This window comes from Solea solea, chromosome 21 (assembly GCF_958295425.1).
Source record: "Solea solea chromosome 21, fSolSol10.1, whole genome shotgun sequence".
Taxonomy (NCBI): Eukaryota; Metazoa; Chordata; class Actinopteri; order Pleuronectiformes; family Soleidae; genus Solea; species Solea solea.
Genome location: NC_081154.1, coordinates 9,472,438 through 9,486,056, shown reverse-complemented (window position 1 = coordinate 9,486,056; position 13,619 = coordinate 9,472,438). Strand labels below are relative to the sequence as shown.

The window sequence follows — 13,619 nt, the reverse complement described above, 5'->3', positions numbered from 1 at the left end:
GTAGCACTCATAACACAGTAAACTGCTCCTTTCAAAATAGTTTTAATTTATTTTACAATGGGTACAGTCACCTGACGAGAGCTTCCTTTTCCTTGCATAAAAACTCTAACTTGAGTGATCAGTGTTGCAAGTCCTCACTATAAACATACAGATAAGAAAGATGCGCGTTATGTGCAGTGATGGACAGTCCCGACATTGATATTCAAAATAGCACACTTAAGCCTCATACAAAAAGGGAGATCACAACCATTGTGTACACCATGATAAACTTAATATAGCCTCCATATACAGTAGCTCACACGTAGTGTTTTAAATTCCGTCCCATAATTTGCTAATATAAGGCCAAAGTTATATTTGTCCACTCAACCAGAAATGCACATGTGACTAGTGTGACGTGTTTGTAGGATTTGTGTCTTCCACGCACTGAATGATGTTTGAGTGTGAAGTCGAAAAACTACTCGGACATTGACATGACGATTTTTCAGCAGCTTCTAAAATTAGAGTTCGTGTTTCACGTGTATGTATTTCACGACACTACAATGAGAACACTTGTTCCTCTTATCACTGCTGATTTGAACTATAATCCTCTTTGTAATTAATCATAGAAGTATTAAGTTTCATTCCAGAGATGTATTTCTATCTCCAAAAAAAAAAGAAAAAGAATAAAAACATAGCCACTGTGAATAGACCAAAGCAATGCACAGTATACTCTGCTCCTACAGTATAGATACAACGCCCGTGTATTAATGTCGGTGTGGATGTTTGTTCTGGTTCCGCAGTATAATTTTATAATCCACAATATTTGTATAAAGACATTAAATGTATATTTTCATGCTGTACATTTATTGAACAAACCTATGTTTTTAATTAAAAAAGACAAAATGCTAAAGCTGCCTGTGGTACATGGAGATGTGTTCAACAAGTCCTATAAGCTTATGTAATATATGATTTTGAATTTGTAAACTGGAGATTTATTTTTCAGGTGTGTTTAACGGACATTATACCTGGATTATTTTCTTAACAGCCCTGTGCTTGTTTACATTTAGACAATGTAGGTTTGTGCTCTGGGATTACCCTGGGATTCTTCATTACCTGCGGCACAGAGCAGAAATGTTTGTGCACGGCTCACGTCTGCCCTCTACAGGTCAAACATCATTACATTACATTACATTACATGTCATTTAGCAGACGCTTTTATCCAAAGCGACATCAAACAGTCTGCAGTGTTTTTGAAGGCACTCAAGTTACAGTTTGTTATCCTGCAATTTCTTTTTTAATTAAAGAGCTCAGACATTGCTGAAAACACATCTTTCGATACGCTTATTAATGTTTTTACAACATAAAATGTAAAATGAAAGCGATGATCTTGGCTCCTGGGTTTTGACGAAGTGACATCAAGGCGTCAGGAGCAACATTTATCATGATCGAGTGTTTGTGAGGATATCTTTTGCCGTTTTCTCGTACATGACAAGATTCCTCTCGTTCTCCACAGCCATGGTGTCCATGTCATCGCGTTAAAATGAATGGCAATAAAAACATACCTGACCTCAGCCGTGCTCAGGTTTTCCTGCCTCTGTTAAAATCACCAGAGACGATCCACATTCACGATGAGCAGTCTCTTTAAATGTTTTTAGGGACTTTGACCACAAACACCATGGGGTCTTTGGCCTTGTTGCTGAAGGCTTTTCGGATGATGTCCACGGCATGCTGATGTGTAACACCTTGTAAGGTAACTCCATCCACAGACACCAACTCAAATCCAGCCTTAAGATTGAAGAGGGAGGGGTTTAAGTCAGATATGGCGATGGATAAACAAAATCATAAAAATTATTACATTTCTTCCTCAATAGCTTTAGATTGATGGTCTAATTGTTATTGTATAAATTGTATTTTGGGCTGTACAAAAATACTTTTGACCTATGATCTAAATATGGAACTGTTGTGCCAAAGGATTTAAATTTGTACCATCAGACCTCACACTGTCATTACTGCTTATGCTAGACCAGTTGATGACTGGAAAATTATATAATGAGTGTAAACAGTTCATAATAGGTTTGCACGTCCATATTTTTGCTGCTTATTCAGGTCTATGTTACATTAACTGAATCAATTCTATGTATTTAGGAATTATTGTTGTACAGTTGAAATGTGTAGCAGAGTGTTATATTTTAAAAGTTAAACGAAGAATGATCATTAATTCAGTCTAAAAATTACCTTTATAAAGATAGAGAAAGGTGACTGTGACTGCTGTTACCTTGAGCACTTCACAGGTGGAGGCAGCTCCTCCAGGGAAGATTTTCTCGATCTTCACCACTGGCTGAATCTTCGACTCCATCCCTCCAGATATACTGATTCCTGCAGCACGAAAACAACAACAGTGGGAGTCAGTGATGCATTTTTTGAAATATGTGACTCGCAAGTAAAATTGTCACCCAGTTTGGAAAAACAGTCAATGACATGTGGAATGTTAGGATTGCTGAATATATGCATTTACTGTTTGAGCCACTTTAAAATGCGACTTCCTATGACTGGTAATCTAATATTTTCAGTCTTTGAAGTGAACAGGTTTCACATATAGCTGTAAATACAAATTACATTTTGTTTTGTGATTACTTTGCAGTCTCACTTGCATCTCAACATCTGGATAGAAGACAGACCTCAAACTGACCGTTAACTTGCAACCAACTGTATCCATTTAAGAGAAGGTCAAACACATTTACCCAGTGACTGTTTGGTCTTGGAGATGGTGACAGTTTTGAGCTCAAACTCCCACACAGTGACCGAACCGTTGAGTCCATTCTCAGAAGACGCTTGATGGCTGTTCACGTGTTCACCCCCGACCTGCTGATGTGGACTCGAACCAAACACCTGCGACAACGCGGGCCGACTCCTGTGAGCGGCACTCTGCAGCGTGAACACCGTCTCTTTACTCCTCTCTCCGCGTTTCTCCTTTTTGCTTTTAGAGTGACCATTTCTGAATGGGGAGCGTCCTCTCTCTGAGTCGGCCCTGTCTGAGGAAGAGTGCAGTGACACTTCGTCAAAGTGCACAGAGCGAATGGTGCCGATGTCTGTTCGGAGAGGAGGGTGGGAGTCATTGCTCCGGGCCAGCAGCCAGTTGGGGAGCATGGTGCTCGCGGAGCGGGATCCAAGTTCTTTGAACTCTGTGTTGTATCCGTCCACAGGTATGTCCAGCAGAGGAGTAAAGGATGTGGAAGTAGTGTGCAGCCGCTGCCTGGTCCGATGGGTTCCAGATAGACTGAGCTTCTCCAGCTCCCCCAGTAGATGGCTCTCCTTCTCCACCTCCTCAGCACTGTGTAGCTCAAAGCCTCCTTTGTAATCTAGTGAGAAAAGATATTAATTCACCCATCCTTTCTTCTGTAACCCAGGCTGTGGTGTTGGAAAATAGGGAAGCCAGTTCATTACAGTAAAGGTCAATAATGATAGCTTCAGTTGTCTGAGGGATCATCTTTATCATGCCATCTTTCTTTTCTTGGTGGTTATAGGTGGGATTATCATCTATATCCAATCTCCAATCTCTATAAGCATAATATAATAAATCACAAGCCTCGTATCAAAATTACACTTGAAAACTAATATTCTAGAGGAGGTGAAAGGCACTGACCTGGGATGGGAGTGATGAGGCGTCGTTTGGGTGCTCGACCAGACATGGGAGAGCGAAGAGGAGGAGTTCGAACTGAAATAAAAATGGATGTTGAATCACGGGGTGAAATAAGAAGACACTTACTGTATATTTAGCAATTGTAGAAATGAGAAACACACATTATTGCTAAGAAATGTCACAAATTCAGAATGTGTCATATGCACCTGAGCGATACTTGAGGATATCATAGGCCTCGACTTCTATCGGAGTCACCATGTTATTGAATGCATTCAGGTCGTGAGGTGGAAGCAGCATTCTGTATAACAAGAATGCTTTGTTTTTATATTCATGTATTCCAGCTACAGGTCATGGTTATCCTTTGTTACATCAGCAGGTGAGTAAATAACTAGTGATTATTCCTCTTTTTATGTTTCTCTTACCTGACTTCCCTCAGCAGAAGCAGTTTTTCGGGCCGGTCCAGCACGGCCAGCAGGTGGTGTATCAAGTTCTCCACTGACCGCTCGGCTGTGTACTGCAAATGCAATGATCAGAGCAGCACTTGAGCTTCCAGCTGATAAAATCAATTGAGAAGATTATTTGAAACCTAGTAAAATGTGTGGGAAATTGTGTAAACCCACACAAAGACTCCTTTCTTGGGCAGGTCAACATAACTAAAATCCACAGTGCAATTTAATCACTCACCCGTCGACATGACGTCATCACAGCAGACACCTCCTCCTCAGTCAGCAGCCTACGAGCCATGTCCTCCACTACTCCAAGCATCTCTGAATTTGGCATTTGCTTTCGACCTTCTGGAAACAAGAACAACACCCCCCCCCCCCCCCCTTTAGGTCAGTTGGGTTGTTCCTATTTGTCTGATTTTGAGCACAAGGTGTAGTTTATACAGGGAATCACAGCGACCTTTTGTAGACGGGGACTTGGAGCGTCCCCTGGACGTGTCTCTCTTGTGTCCACCCTTGAACAACAAGTTAACAAAGGTCTTTGAGCGCTGCAGTGTGCTCTTCTGCTCTGGGTCCTTCTTTTTCTGCTTCTTGTCTTTCTTCTGCGTGGCTTCTACGGTGGAAATACGAACAGTGCGTCAGTACTTGCAGTTCAATCACTCCGGCCTTTGACAACATTCTCTGCCTCACCTGCCACAGTGACTTGGCTCTGTGACCGAGTGATTGGTCGACTTGGCCTGCTAAGAGCCAGCAGCATGGCTGTCTTGGGTGACTCTCTGCTCCCCTTGCCCTCCTCTCCACCGATCACTGTGTCTTTGAGCAGAGTGGTTGGTCCCAGGCTACGAGTGGTTTCTGCACCCATCCTCTGAGAAGGAAGGTCTGTCTGGATGGCAGTCTCTGTTCGCTCAGACTCAAACCTGGACATTATATATAACAGTTTCATTTAGTTCTAGTATTTACTGAAGATGATAAATGGAAATGAGGGACAGTCGATATAAAATGAACCAGATGACCCTGACCTCTGGTCCTCAGTGGAGATGCTGACATCCACCATGTCTAAGCCAAATGGCAGGCTGGGAGGGAACATGACCTGAGACAGGCCGCTCAAAGAGCTGACAGGAGTCCCAGACGACAGAGACGAGGCTGAGGAGTTGGATTCTGAACCCTGGGAGGAAGATTTCTGATTGCCATTGGACACTAGGGAGGAAAACTTAAGTCAATGTCTGTTATTCACAAAGTAAATACCAAAAACATGAGTAAACAAAGCCACAATGTTAGCTCTCTAGCAGGACAACAAAACCCAGATACATACACTTATTGAGCCACCTGTATTCTGCCACCATCTCCTTATAGGCAGGGTATCGTCCCGCTTCCTGCACAGATATGGCCACAGATATGCAAATTAGATACAGTAGAGACCTTGAAATTTTTATGGGATCGCTATATTTGATAAAGAGTAACCACAGAAATCCAACCACGTTCACCTCATCTGCTTGGGTGGGAACCGTGTTTGCCCCTGTTGACTCTCTAGTAACCTCTGACAGTTGGGATGCTTTCTAACTCCGGTGCCTCTTTTAGTTTCCATGTGACAAAGCGAGGGATACCAAAACACACGAAACACGGGCCCCATGCTTTGATCAGCACCTGATCCCAGCTGCCCCGTGAATAATGCACACGGCCGGGCTATTTTTCACAGCACGAAACCCAAGCTCCGACAAGTAAAGTGAGTGAGGAATATTACGACTGCATGCCAGCTGTCAGCCCCGCCACACAAACCACCGCCGTTATAGCCACTGTGTAGCGGTGCGTCTCGTGTAGTTTGTGTTCGGTTTTCTTGAGAGGGAGAATAAAATATGAAGGGCAGAGAACGGGTCACAAAGTGAATGCATGTCAGGCCATTTAATCGAGGCAGTAATGAAAGGACGGACATGCTTTCTAATAACAAAAGAGTCGTGATGGAATGTGATACAGCCTTTTCAGCTTATCGTTCTCACTGAATTCAACACCAAACAGCCTCGCATTCAACTGAGATGTAACTCGTACGAACAACAGTCAGATAAGAGGCTCTACTTGTACTTCTACTTTTTCAATTTTTAGTTTTGCTACCATTATCTTTCTTATTGTTTTAATTTATTTGTCCTTTATTTAGCCAGGAAGGTCCCATTGAGATACAAGAGTCCAGTTTATTGAGTACATACTGTTGTACTTAGTTGTATAATTTTGTCCCATAGTATGATATATAAAAAATATATAAATACATTCCTTTGTATATGGTTTTGACATTTTCCTTAATTTTATACTTTTTTATAGTTATATTGTGGATTTACTGTTCTACACTAAACTGGAATTTAACAAAAGGATTTGTTTTGTTTTGTTTGTACAAAAGGATTACAGACATCAGATTTTAAAAATTATTTCTAAAATATCTAATATTTCTAAATTCCAATGTAAGATGACCGTCAAGGGATTTCTGCATAAACCACTTTAATTTCAGTTTTCAGCCTTAAACTACATACCTAGTTTACATAACCTCAGGGGCGCAATGGTTTTTAAGGGTAATACAACAACGCCCTCACCTTGATGGTCAACATGATGTGTGTGTGGCTCTTCAGCACCTCCACAGCACTGCTGTGGCTGATGTCCTCAAAGCTAACACCATTGGCAGCCAGGATCTGGTCCCCCATCTTTATTCCATTTTGCTCAGCCAGACCACCAGGATCCAGTCTGTGTCAGAGAGACAGAGTGAGTGAGTGAGTGAGTGAGTGAGTCAAATACAAATCATCAAACACAGATAAATATTAATTTAGGTATTAAGACACAAAAAGGCTGAGACCAGAGTGAGTTAGAAAAGGGTGGTCAAAAGGTGGTCTTTCTAATTTCTGTCTATTTGAGTGTTATTAAAGATCATTATTCACATCATCTTTTAACTTCTCTACATGAGCTTTGTTAACACGTCTCTCACTTTCCTCAGCAGAGATACCTACTTGGAGACGTAGATGCCCAGACCAAACTCCTTTCCCCCACGGATGTTAAAGCCAAGGCAGTAATCATCAGAGGTGGTGTAAAGGTGCACAATCCTTTGGAGGGCACTGCCGGAGCTGGCCTCTGAAGGTGTCCGCCCACTCTCCTCCACCACCATACGCCGGTGTATCAAGTCCACCCTGAGAAACAAACACGATCACAACACAGACCGTGAGTCAGCCAGAGCCACATTCAGTCAGAATCTGATATAAATCCAGTAGTAATCCTTTATTACCAGGTGGTCTTCTCCTTGGAGAAGCGGATGCCGGGGACTTTGCCAACACGTCTCACCACCATCCTCAGCCGGTTGTTTCCCGTCAGGACCTTCACAGCGCTGCTCATGGTGATGTTCTCCAGGCTGATCCCGTTCACCTCCACCAATTTATCCCCCACTTGAAGGCCTGCCTCCTCTTTGAAAAACAAATGATTAAAAACAAGTGTGGAAACTCAGTATACGTCACAAGCAAGTGGTCAGTGACTGCATTTATTTAACTTTATTTAAAGTCATGCTACCTGCTGTACTGTTGTCCTCCACCTTACTGACAAAGATGCTGAGGCCATGTTCGGAGCCTCCGCGCACACTGAAGCCAAGCTTTCCATCCACACTCTTATCCACTGTGATGGTATGGAGGTCCTCGCTGTCATCTCCACCTGAAAATATCACAAGGATAAGGATTATGTGACAAACCGATATAATGTTGTTCTCTGCCTTTGAAGCAACAGTTCCTGTGGGTCTATTCTTCCCTCCCATTGAAGAATTGAGTGTAAATTATAGCTAAAGATTACAGCAAAATATGCCTCTACAACTTCCAGATGACAAAGACAAAATGGTCATAATTCATAATCTTTCAATTATCAGTGTGCAGACTGTGCAGGCATAATTTTGGTCCTCCTATTGGTGGAGGCCACAAGAGAGCAAGAGTTTAAAAAACAAACTACAAAGTCATGTGCATTTTGTGGGTTAAAATTGTTCCGTTTCTTTCATCTAGTTTTAACAATGACAGCAATCCATCAATAATTCCATTAATATAGATGGAAATGCACCAAATGTCATTTTTTTGATAATTAAGTCATTTGCACAGAATTTTTTTTTGAAATTATTTTAGTGTGTTTATTGTGTTAAAATTGTGATTTTAAGTAATGTACTGCCTGCCATTGTCCATAATGTTGCTAATTTAATGGTGATCATATGCAGGAACACTGATCATCTTAATATGTAAGATGATGAGGATGGTTTACTAAAAGTAAACCAGGTCTAATTTCAAAACAGAAAACTGTGCATCTGCTAGATCAGTGGTACCGCCTGAGAAAATATTGAGCTCTTGAAGTAACACATTATCACCAATGTTAGAATGCAGTGGTGTAAATAAGCCGAGCAAAGTCAACTGTAGTCTTAATTTGCTCTCTCATCGTCCTCCTCTTCCTCACATATACTTCAGACACCGGTATAGTGAAATTAGATTAAGTTGTATAAAGTATTTGTTTTCTACGCACTCTTGGTCGAAATCCCTCAGTAGAGTAGAACAGTATTTCTGATTTTCCTCCAAGTACCACCAGAGGAAGCATACCACAGATTGAAAACCATAGAGCAACATACTGGACATCCCTGGTGCTTTGTCTGTGTTGTAATACAGTACACACTGTACACAATCAGCCAGTGTAGCGACTCCTTACCATCCACAGGAGAGTTGATGAGGATGACCCGGCCCATGGGCGACGAGGATCGGATTCCGCGCCGGCGCTGCTCCTTCTTCCGCAAGAGGTTGCGTGTGGCAGTATGTGACCCTTGGGACCCAGGGGTCTTCTCCCTGCGGGATGGGTCTGACAAGTGAGCCATGGAGGCTGGCAGGGTCCCCTTTCACACACACACTCCACCGGGGGCTCAGCTCCAGGTGGAGGAGGCTACAGCTGCGTACAACAGAAGGAAAGGTATTCTCCGTGTGAACTACAACACAGTATACCCCCACACTTAAATACGCGTACACATTTTTGTGAAATGGCAGAATATTCCAACTCACTGATGCGGGCTGCTTTGTGACATGACGGCTGACTCTTTGGTCCATTCCTGCCCATGATGCATCTCTCTCACCTGTCTGAGTCTCAAAGCCACATCAAGAGTTAGTATGTAAACAAACACACCTACAGCTACACACACTAATCTCTGCTGCAGAGCATCTATGATCCCACTGCTTACCAAGTCAACCCACATTATATTATAAACTGCATTAGTGCCAGCAGTGTTTTAATGTAACAAAGTACAAATACTTTGTATACTTAAGTTCATTTTATATCAGAAAATTACATTTGATAGTTGTGTACAGTAAATGTCAAATACTTTAAGACTTTTACTTAAGTAATATTATTAAATATGACTTCATCTTCTACCAAAGGCATTTTCTGATAAGATACGTTTACCCTAGTATCCCTTTACGGTACTTTATACAAGACTGCCTGCAGGTGATGCTAAAAATAGGGTTTAATGGGTTTGTTTAGCTCAGACTTGACCCACTTAAAGTTTGGACGTCACATGATGTCGATACCATGGTAACCTGTCACTAAACTTAAACTGTGACCATAATATACACGTCCCTGTGGCGTCACCTTGGGGGTTCCCCCAACCAATGTCCACAGTCAGAGTCAAACTGCACTTAATTACCTTTATTTAACAAACCATTGAGCTCCGCAGACGACAGTTTTACAGAATATTGTTAAAAATAATAAACATGGAGAAAAAAAACAACAACTTACCACACATTTTACGCTTCAAGACGCAGCTGACAGTATCTCATTTGATGTATATTAACAATAAAAGACAACACATATTGAAAGCGACGGTCAATTAACTTGGGGAAAGTATCCCTTGTGTCCTAAAATCCATTTCATATTCCGTAAATTCGCTAAATTAGATCAGCTAACGGACATAACCAGAGTCCATGGTGCGCGAAATGACCAAGCTCACCTGGCTGGAACATTTCCCTTGATGAGTGAGTCTCCGCCTCCAGAGCACGCTGATTGGCTGGATTGTAGCAGATTGGGAACAAATGATTGGAGGAAAAATATGCCACTCAACCGACAACCGTTGTCGGTGTGCAGCAGACGAGGAGTCAATGCCACAAACAGTATAATGACTGTATAATTAATGCAATTTACAAGTATAACAACAAATGACGGATTTATTTAATACATTTACTTTATTCCAAGCATTTTTTTCATATGTATTTCACACAATTTTATTATGTTTTCACTATCAGGTCTTCAATTCAAACAAAACTCATAAGGAAAAATATTTAACTTGTTTGTTAAATCACAAGTGTAAAAATCCCTGCACCTGCTGAGGCATGATTTAATTCTCATTCATATGTGGCTTTTTCCACTCTCCTCTGTTTTAATGACTGACCATGAGGTACAAATAAAAACTAAAAATGGTTTAACCTGTTTTGTCTTGCAATAACACACAAACCTCTGAACTCAGACTAATTTCATAAATCACCCAGACAAAAAAAAGACTCAGATACAACTTTTTTCACATAATTTAAAAAATAAAGGGTTTGTTTTGATGCGTAACAATATGTTACAGAAAACATATTTATGATGCAAAATGAAAGTATAATTATCTAACATTTAAGTGGCGGGCCACGTGAAATTGATCGAAGGGCCGCATGTGGCCCATGGGCCTAGAGTTTGAGACCTCTGTGTTAAGGTATAAAGAGAAATACTATGCCCAAGACATATTTTCCTGTGAGGACAAAAGAAAACATTGGATTTGATTTATTCACTTTAGTTTTAATCCAGCTGAAATACAACAATTGTTTTGTTATTCACTACAAACTGGTTGCCATGTTTGATATTTTGGCCAAATGACGCATTGTATTCAGTGATCTTTAACCTAGAGGAGGAGGAGGGACAGACAGTGTGAGCTGGTGCATTCGTTGTTGTTGTTTTTTTTTTATTACTTTATGTCTCAGTTTTGCCTGCTGTCTCGACGACAGCGTCACTGAATAGCAGCTGTGTTTAATCAGGTCATGTGATCAGTGTTAAAAAGCCCGAGGTTTGTCAAACAGTGGGAGGATTGAGCTGGAACTGGAGTCGCAGCAACTGAGAGTCCGACATGGATTAACTGAAACCGCGCAGAGCAGCAGGACCATGGCAGGGGGAGTCGTGGCCGAAGTCGCGGCCTCTGTCTTCGGCCTCATCACGGCTGTCATGAATTTCTTCACGAACATGTTTCTGACTCCGCCGCTGAGCGCCACCATCAAACATTTGGAGGAAGCAGAGCTGAAAACTTTGACAGGAGGTAATTCATGTCGCCTCAAAGACTCTTGTGTATGTTTGATCTAATGCACAAGCAGAGCTTTATTTGTTCAATCTGAATGCGTACTGAGTTAATCCTGTTCACCCTCTTGCCTCATTTTTCCTTGCGTCAGAACCGAAAACCATCAGAGCCAAATCTCTGTGGGAGACGTCTGGAGCTGTCATCATGGCAGTACGGAGGCCTGGATGATTTTTGTGCAGAGAGGTAACATCCTGGCATGATCTGACTTCATGAAATTTCATTTAAAAAATGTGTTCCTTCATTTATAAGAACTATCAATTTCCTCAATGACTCTCATTGGTTTTGTGCAGGGATGGGATGATATGACTTTTTTGTGTCCGATACCACAAACTCAAACTAGCATCTACTGATACTGATATTAATGCAATAAAGTCATTTTAGACAGTTTATGAAGGGTTAGGGTTAGTTAATGACACGTTTGTGCTGAGTCATTTCAAAGACACAATTCCCTAACCGTGTAACAAATGTATTGTTCTCCGAAGAAGAAGAAATAAACAGCCCAAACATGACTCAGCTAAAATGCTTATGTTGATTTTAATTTTACAGTCTGTGCATGTCTTTTTGAAATCAATGTTTGGTAGGACTGTCAGTGTTTATTTCTAAGGTGTTAATCTGCACAGCATGAGTTTGTAAAGGAATGGTTCAGCGGTGGGTCAGAAGCATCCAGTACTTTTATCATCAACCCTCTGACTTAAGATAAAATGATCTGCATGTACACGGACTCCAGACAAACATCCACTTGATAACATGCTATAATCGTACTGTAGGTGATGGACCAATGGCTTCAAAAAATTAGCAGTCTAACCATCCATCCATCTTCTACTGCTTTATCCTCCACATGAGGGTCGCGGGGGTGCTGTGCCAATCTCAGCTGACATAGGGCGATGGGTGGAGTACACCCTGGACAGATTGCCAGTAGCAGTGATTTTGTAACTGTGTGTTTTTGTAAAACATCTTGAAACTTACTTTGTTGAATGTTTATGTTACAGGAGGCTGCAGAGCTGTCCTCTCTGAAACCCCAGCTGGATGAGCTCGGGGTCCCTCTGTACGCTGTGGTGAAGGAGGACATCGGCACCGAGGTCCAGAACTTCAGACCGTACTTGAAAGGGGAGATTTTCTTGGATGAGAAGGTTGTTCTGTTTTTCTTGCAGTGAATTGGTATATTGTGTGGTCTGTTCTACAGCCTTCTCTTTTTTTCATTTGGAGGAAATGGTGTCATAACCAAATGTTTTCCAGCATAATTCCTTGTTGCAAATACACTGAAGTCATTCAAGTTCCATCAGTTCCGGTCTGGATGAATAACGTGAGAGTTGCTTGTGTTACAGAAGCGCTTTTATGGACCTCTTGAGCGGAAGATGGGTCTGCTGGCGTTCCTTCGTCCTGGGGTGTGGTTGAGTGGCCTGAGGGCGTTTAATAAGGGCTTCATGGGAAATATTATGGGAGAGGGCTTTGTCCTCGGTGGGGTCTTCGTCATTGGAAGAGAAGAGCAGGTGTTTATTAGTTAATGAATGTATTGCATGATAAATCATGTAAAAATAATGTATATTTGTTGGAAGAAAACCACCTCATTGTTTCTATTTTCTGCAGGGAATACTTCTGGAGCACAGAGAAATCGAGTTTGGGGATAAAGTAAACATTGAAGAAGTCCTCCGAGCTGCAAGGAGAATCCCACAGGAGCTTCTGTCACTAGAAAAATAATGCTTTATGTTGTGCTGTCCTTCTCTATGAAGCCAGGATGCATTTTGTGGTATGATTGTTTAATTAAGAGGATCCGAGTGTATTAATGATGGTTTGTCTTTAAACTCCATTAGAGGAAGCAGACCTGATATCGAACACTCTATTTCCTCATATTGCTCTCATACCACGATGCTATTTTGGGTGCCAAGAGATGGTGACTTTGCAAATAAACTCTCAAATGAAAAGATGCCTTTGTGCTTCATGGTTTGTCACTGTGTGGGAGGAAGCTGCTCAGATGCGTGAGCTGGCACTGGGTGAAAGAACTCTCACTCTGTCCACACACAACATTATTTTATGATTTTTGTCCACCACTCTGAAGACATGTTCAGCATGAATTAACTACTGATTATTTTGTACATTTGAAACCACCATAGCAGGAAATTTGAATTATTTTACATCAATTGGAACTGTGACAAAAACATTGGTTACAAAGCTGCCACACTATGAGTTTGTTAGTCACAACTAC

At 41.5% G+C, this 13,619-nt stretch overlaps 2 protein-coding genes across 2 annotated transcripts; one reads left to right on the top strand and one right to left on the bottom strand.

Annotated features, from left to right (window-relative positions):
• Window positions 1-1,212: 1,212 nt before the first annotated feature.
• LOC131448656 (PDZ domain-containing protein 7-like) lies at window positions 1,213-10,005 on the bottom strand. Its single transcript, XM_058621293.1, has 18 exons — window positions 9,832-10,005; window positions 9,102-9,182; window positions 8,758-8,991; window positions 7,597-7,734; window positions 7,319-7,493; window positions 7,047-7,223; window positions 6,639-6,786; window positions 5,375-5,435; window positions 5,082-5,259; window positions 4,753-4,979; window positions 4,523-4,675; window positions 4,304-4,413; window positions 4,042-4,133; window positions 3,826-3,917; window positions 3,623-3,694; window positions 2,721-3,338; window positions 2,255-2,355; window positions 1,213-1,764 (listed from the first exon to the last, which is right to left on the bottom strand). Exons 3-18 carry the CDS (start codon window positions 8,918-8,920, stop codon window positions 1,621-1,623), a joined length of 2,649 nt encoding a protein of 882 aa, XP_058477276.1. The 5' UTR covers window positions 8,921-8,991; window positions 9,102-9,182; window positions 9,832-10,005; the 3' UTR covers window positions 1,213-1,620.
• Window positions 10,006-11,040: 1,035 nt separating this feature from the next.
• On the top strand, window positions 11,041-13,338 carry LOC131448632 (peroxiredoxin-like 2A). The gene is made up of 5 exons (XM_058621242.1): window positions 11,041-11,377; window positions 11,508-11,599; window positions 12,406-12,546; window positions 12,742-12,906; window positions 13,004-13,338. The coding sequence occupies exons 1-5, from the start codon at window positions 11,227-11,229 to the stop codon at window positions 13,112-13,114; spliced, it is 660 nt and encodes a 219-aa protein (XP_058477225.1). The 5' UTR covers window positions 11,041-11,226; the 3' UTR covers window positions 13,115-13,338.
• Window positions 13,339-13,619: the final 281 nt, after the last annotated feature.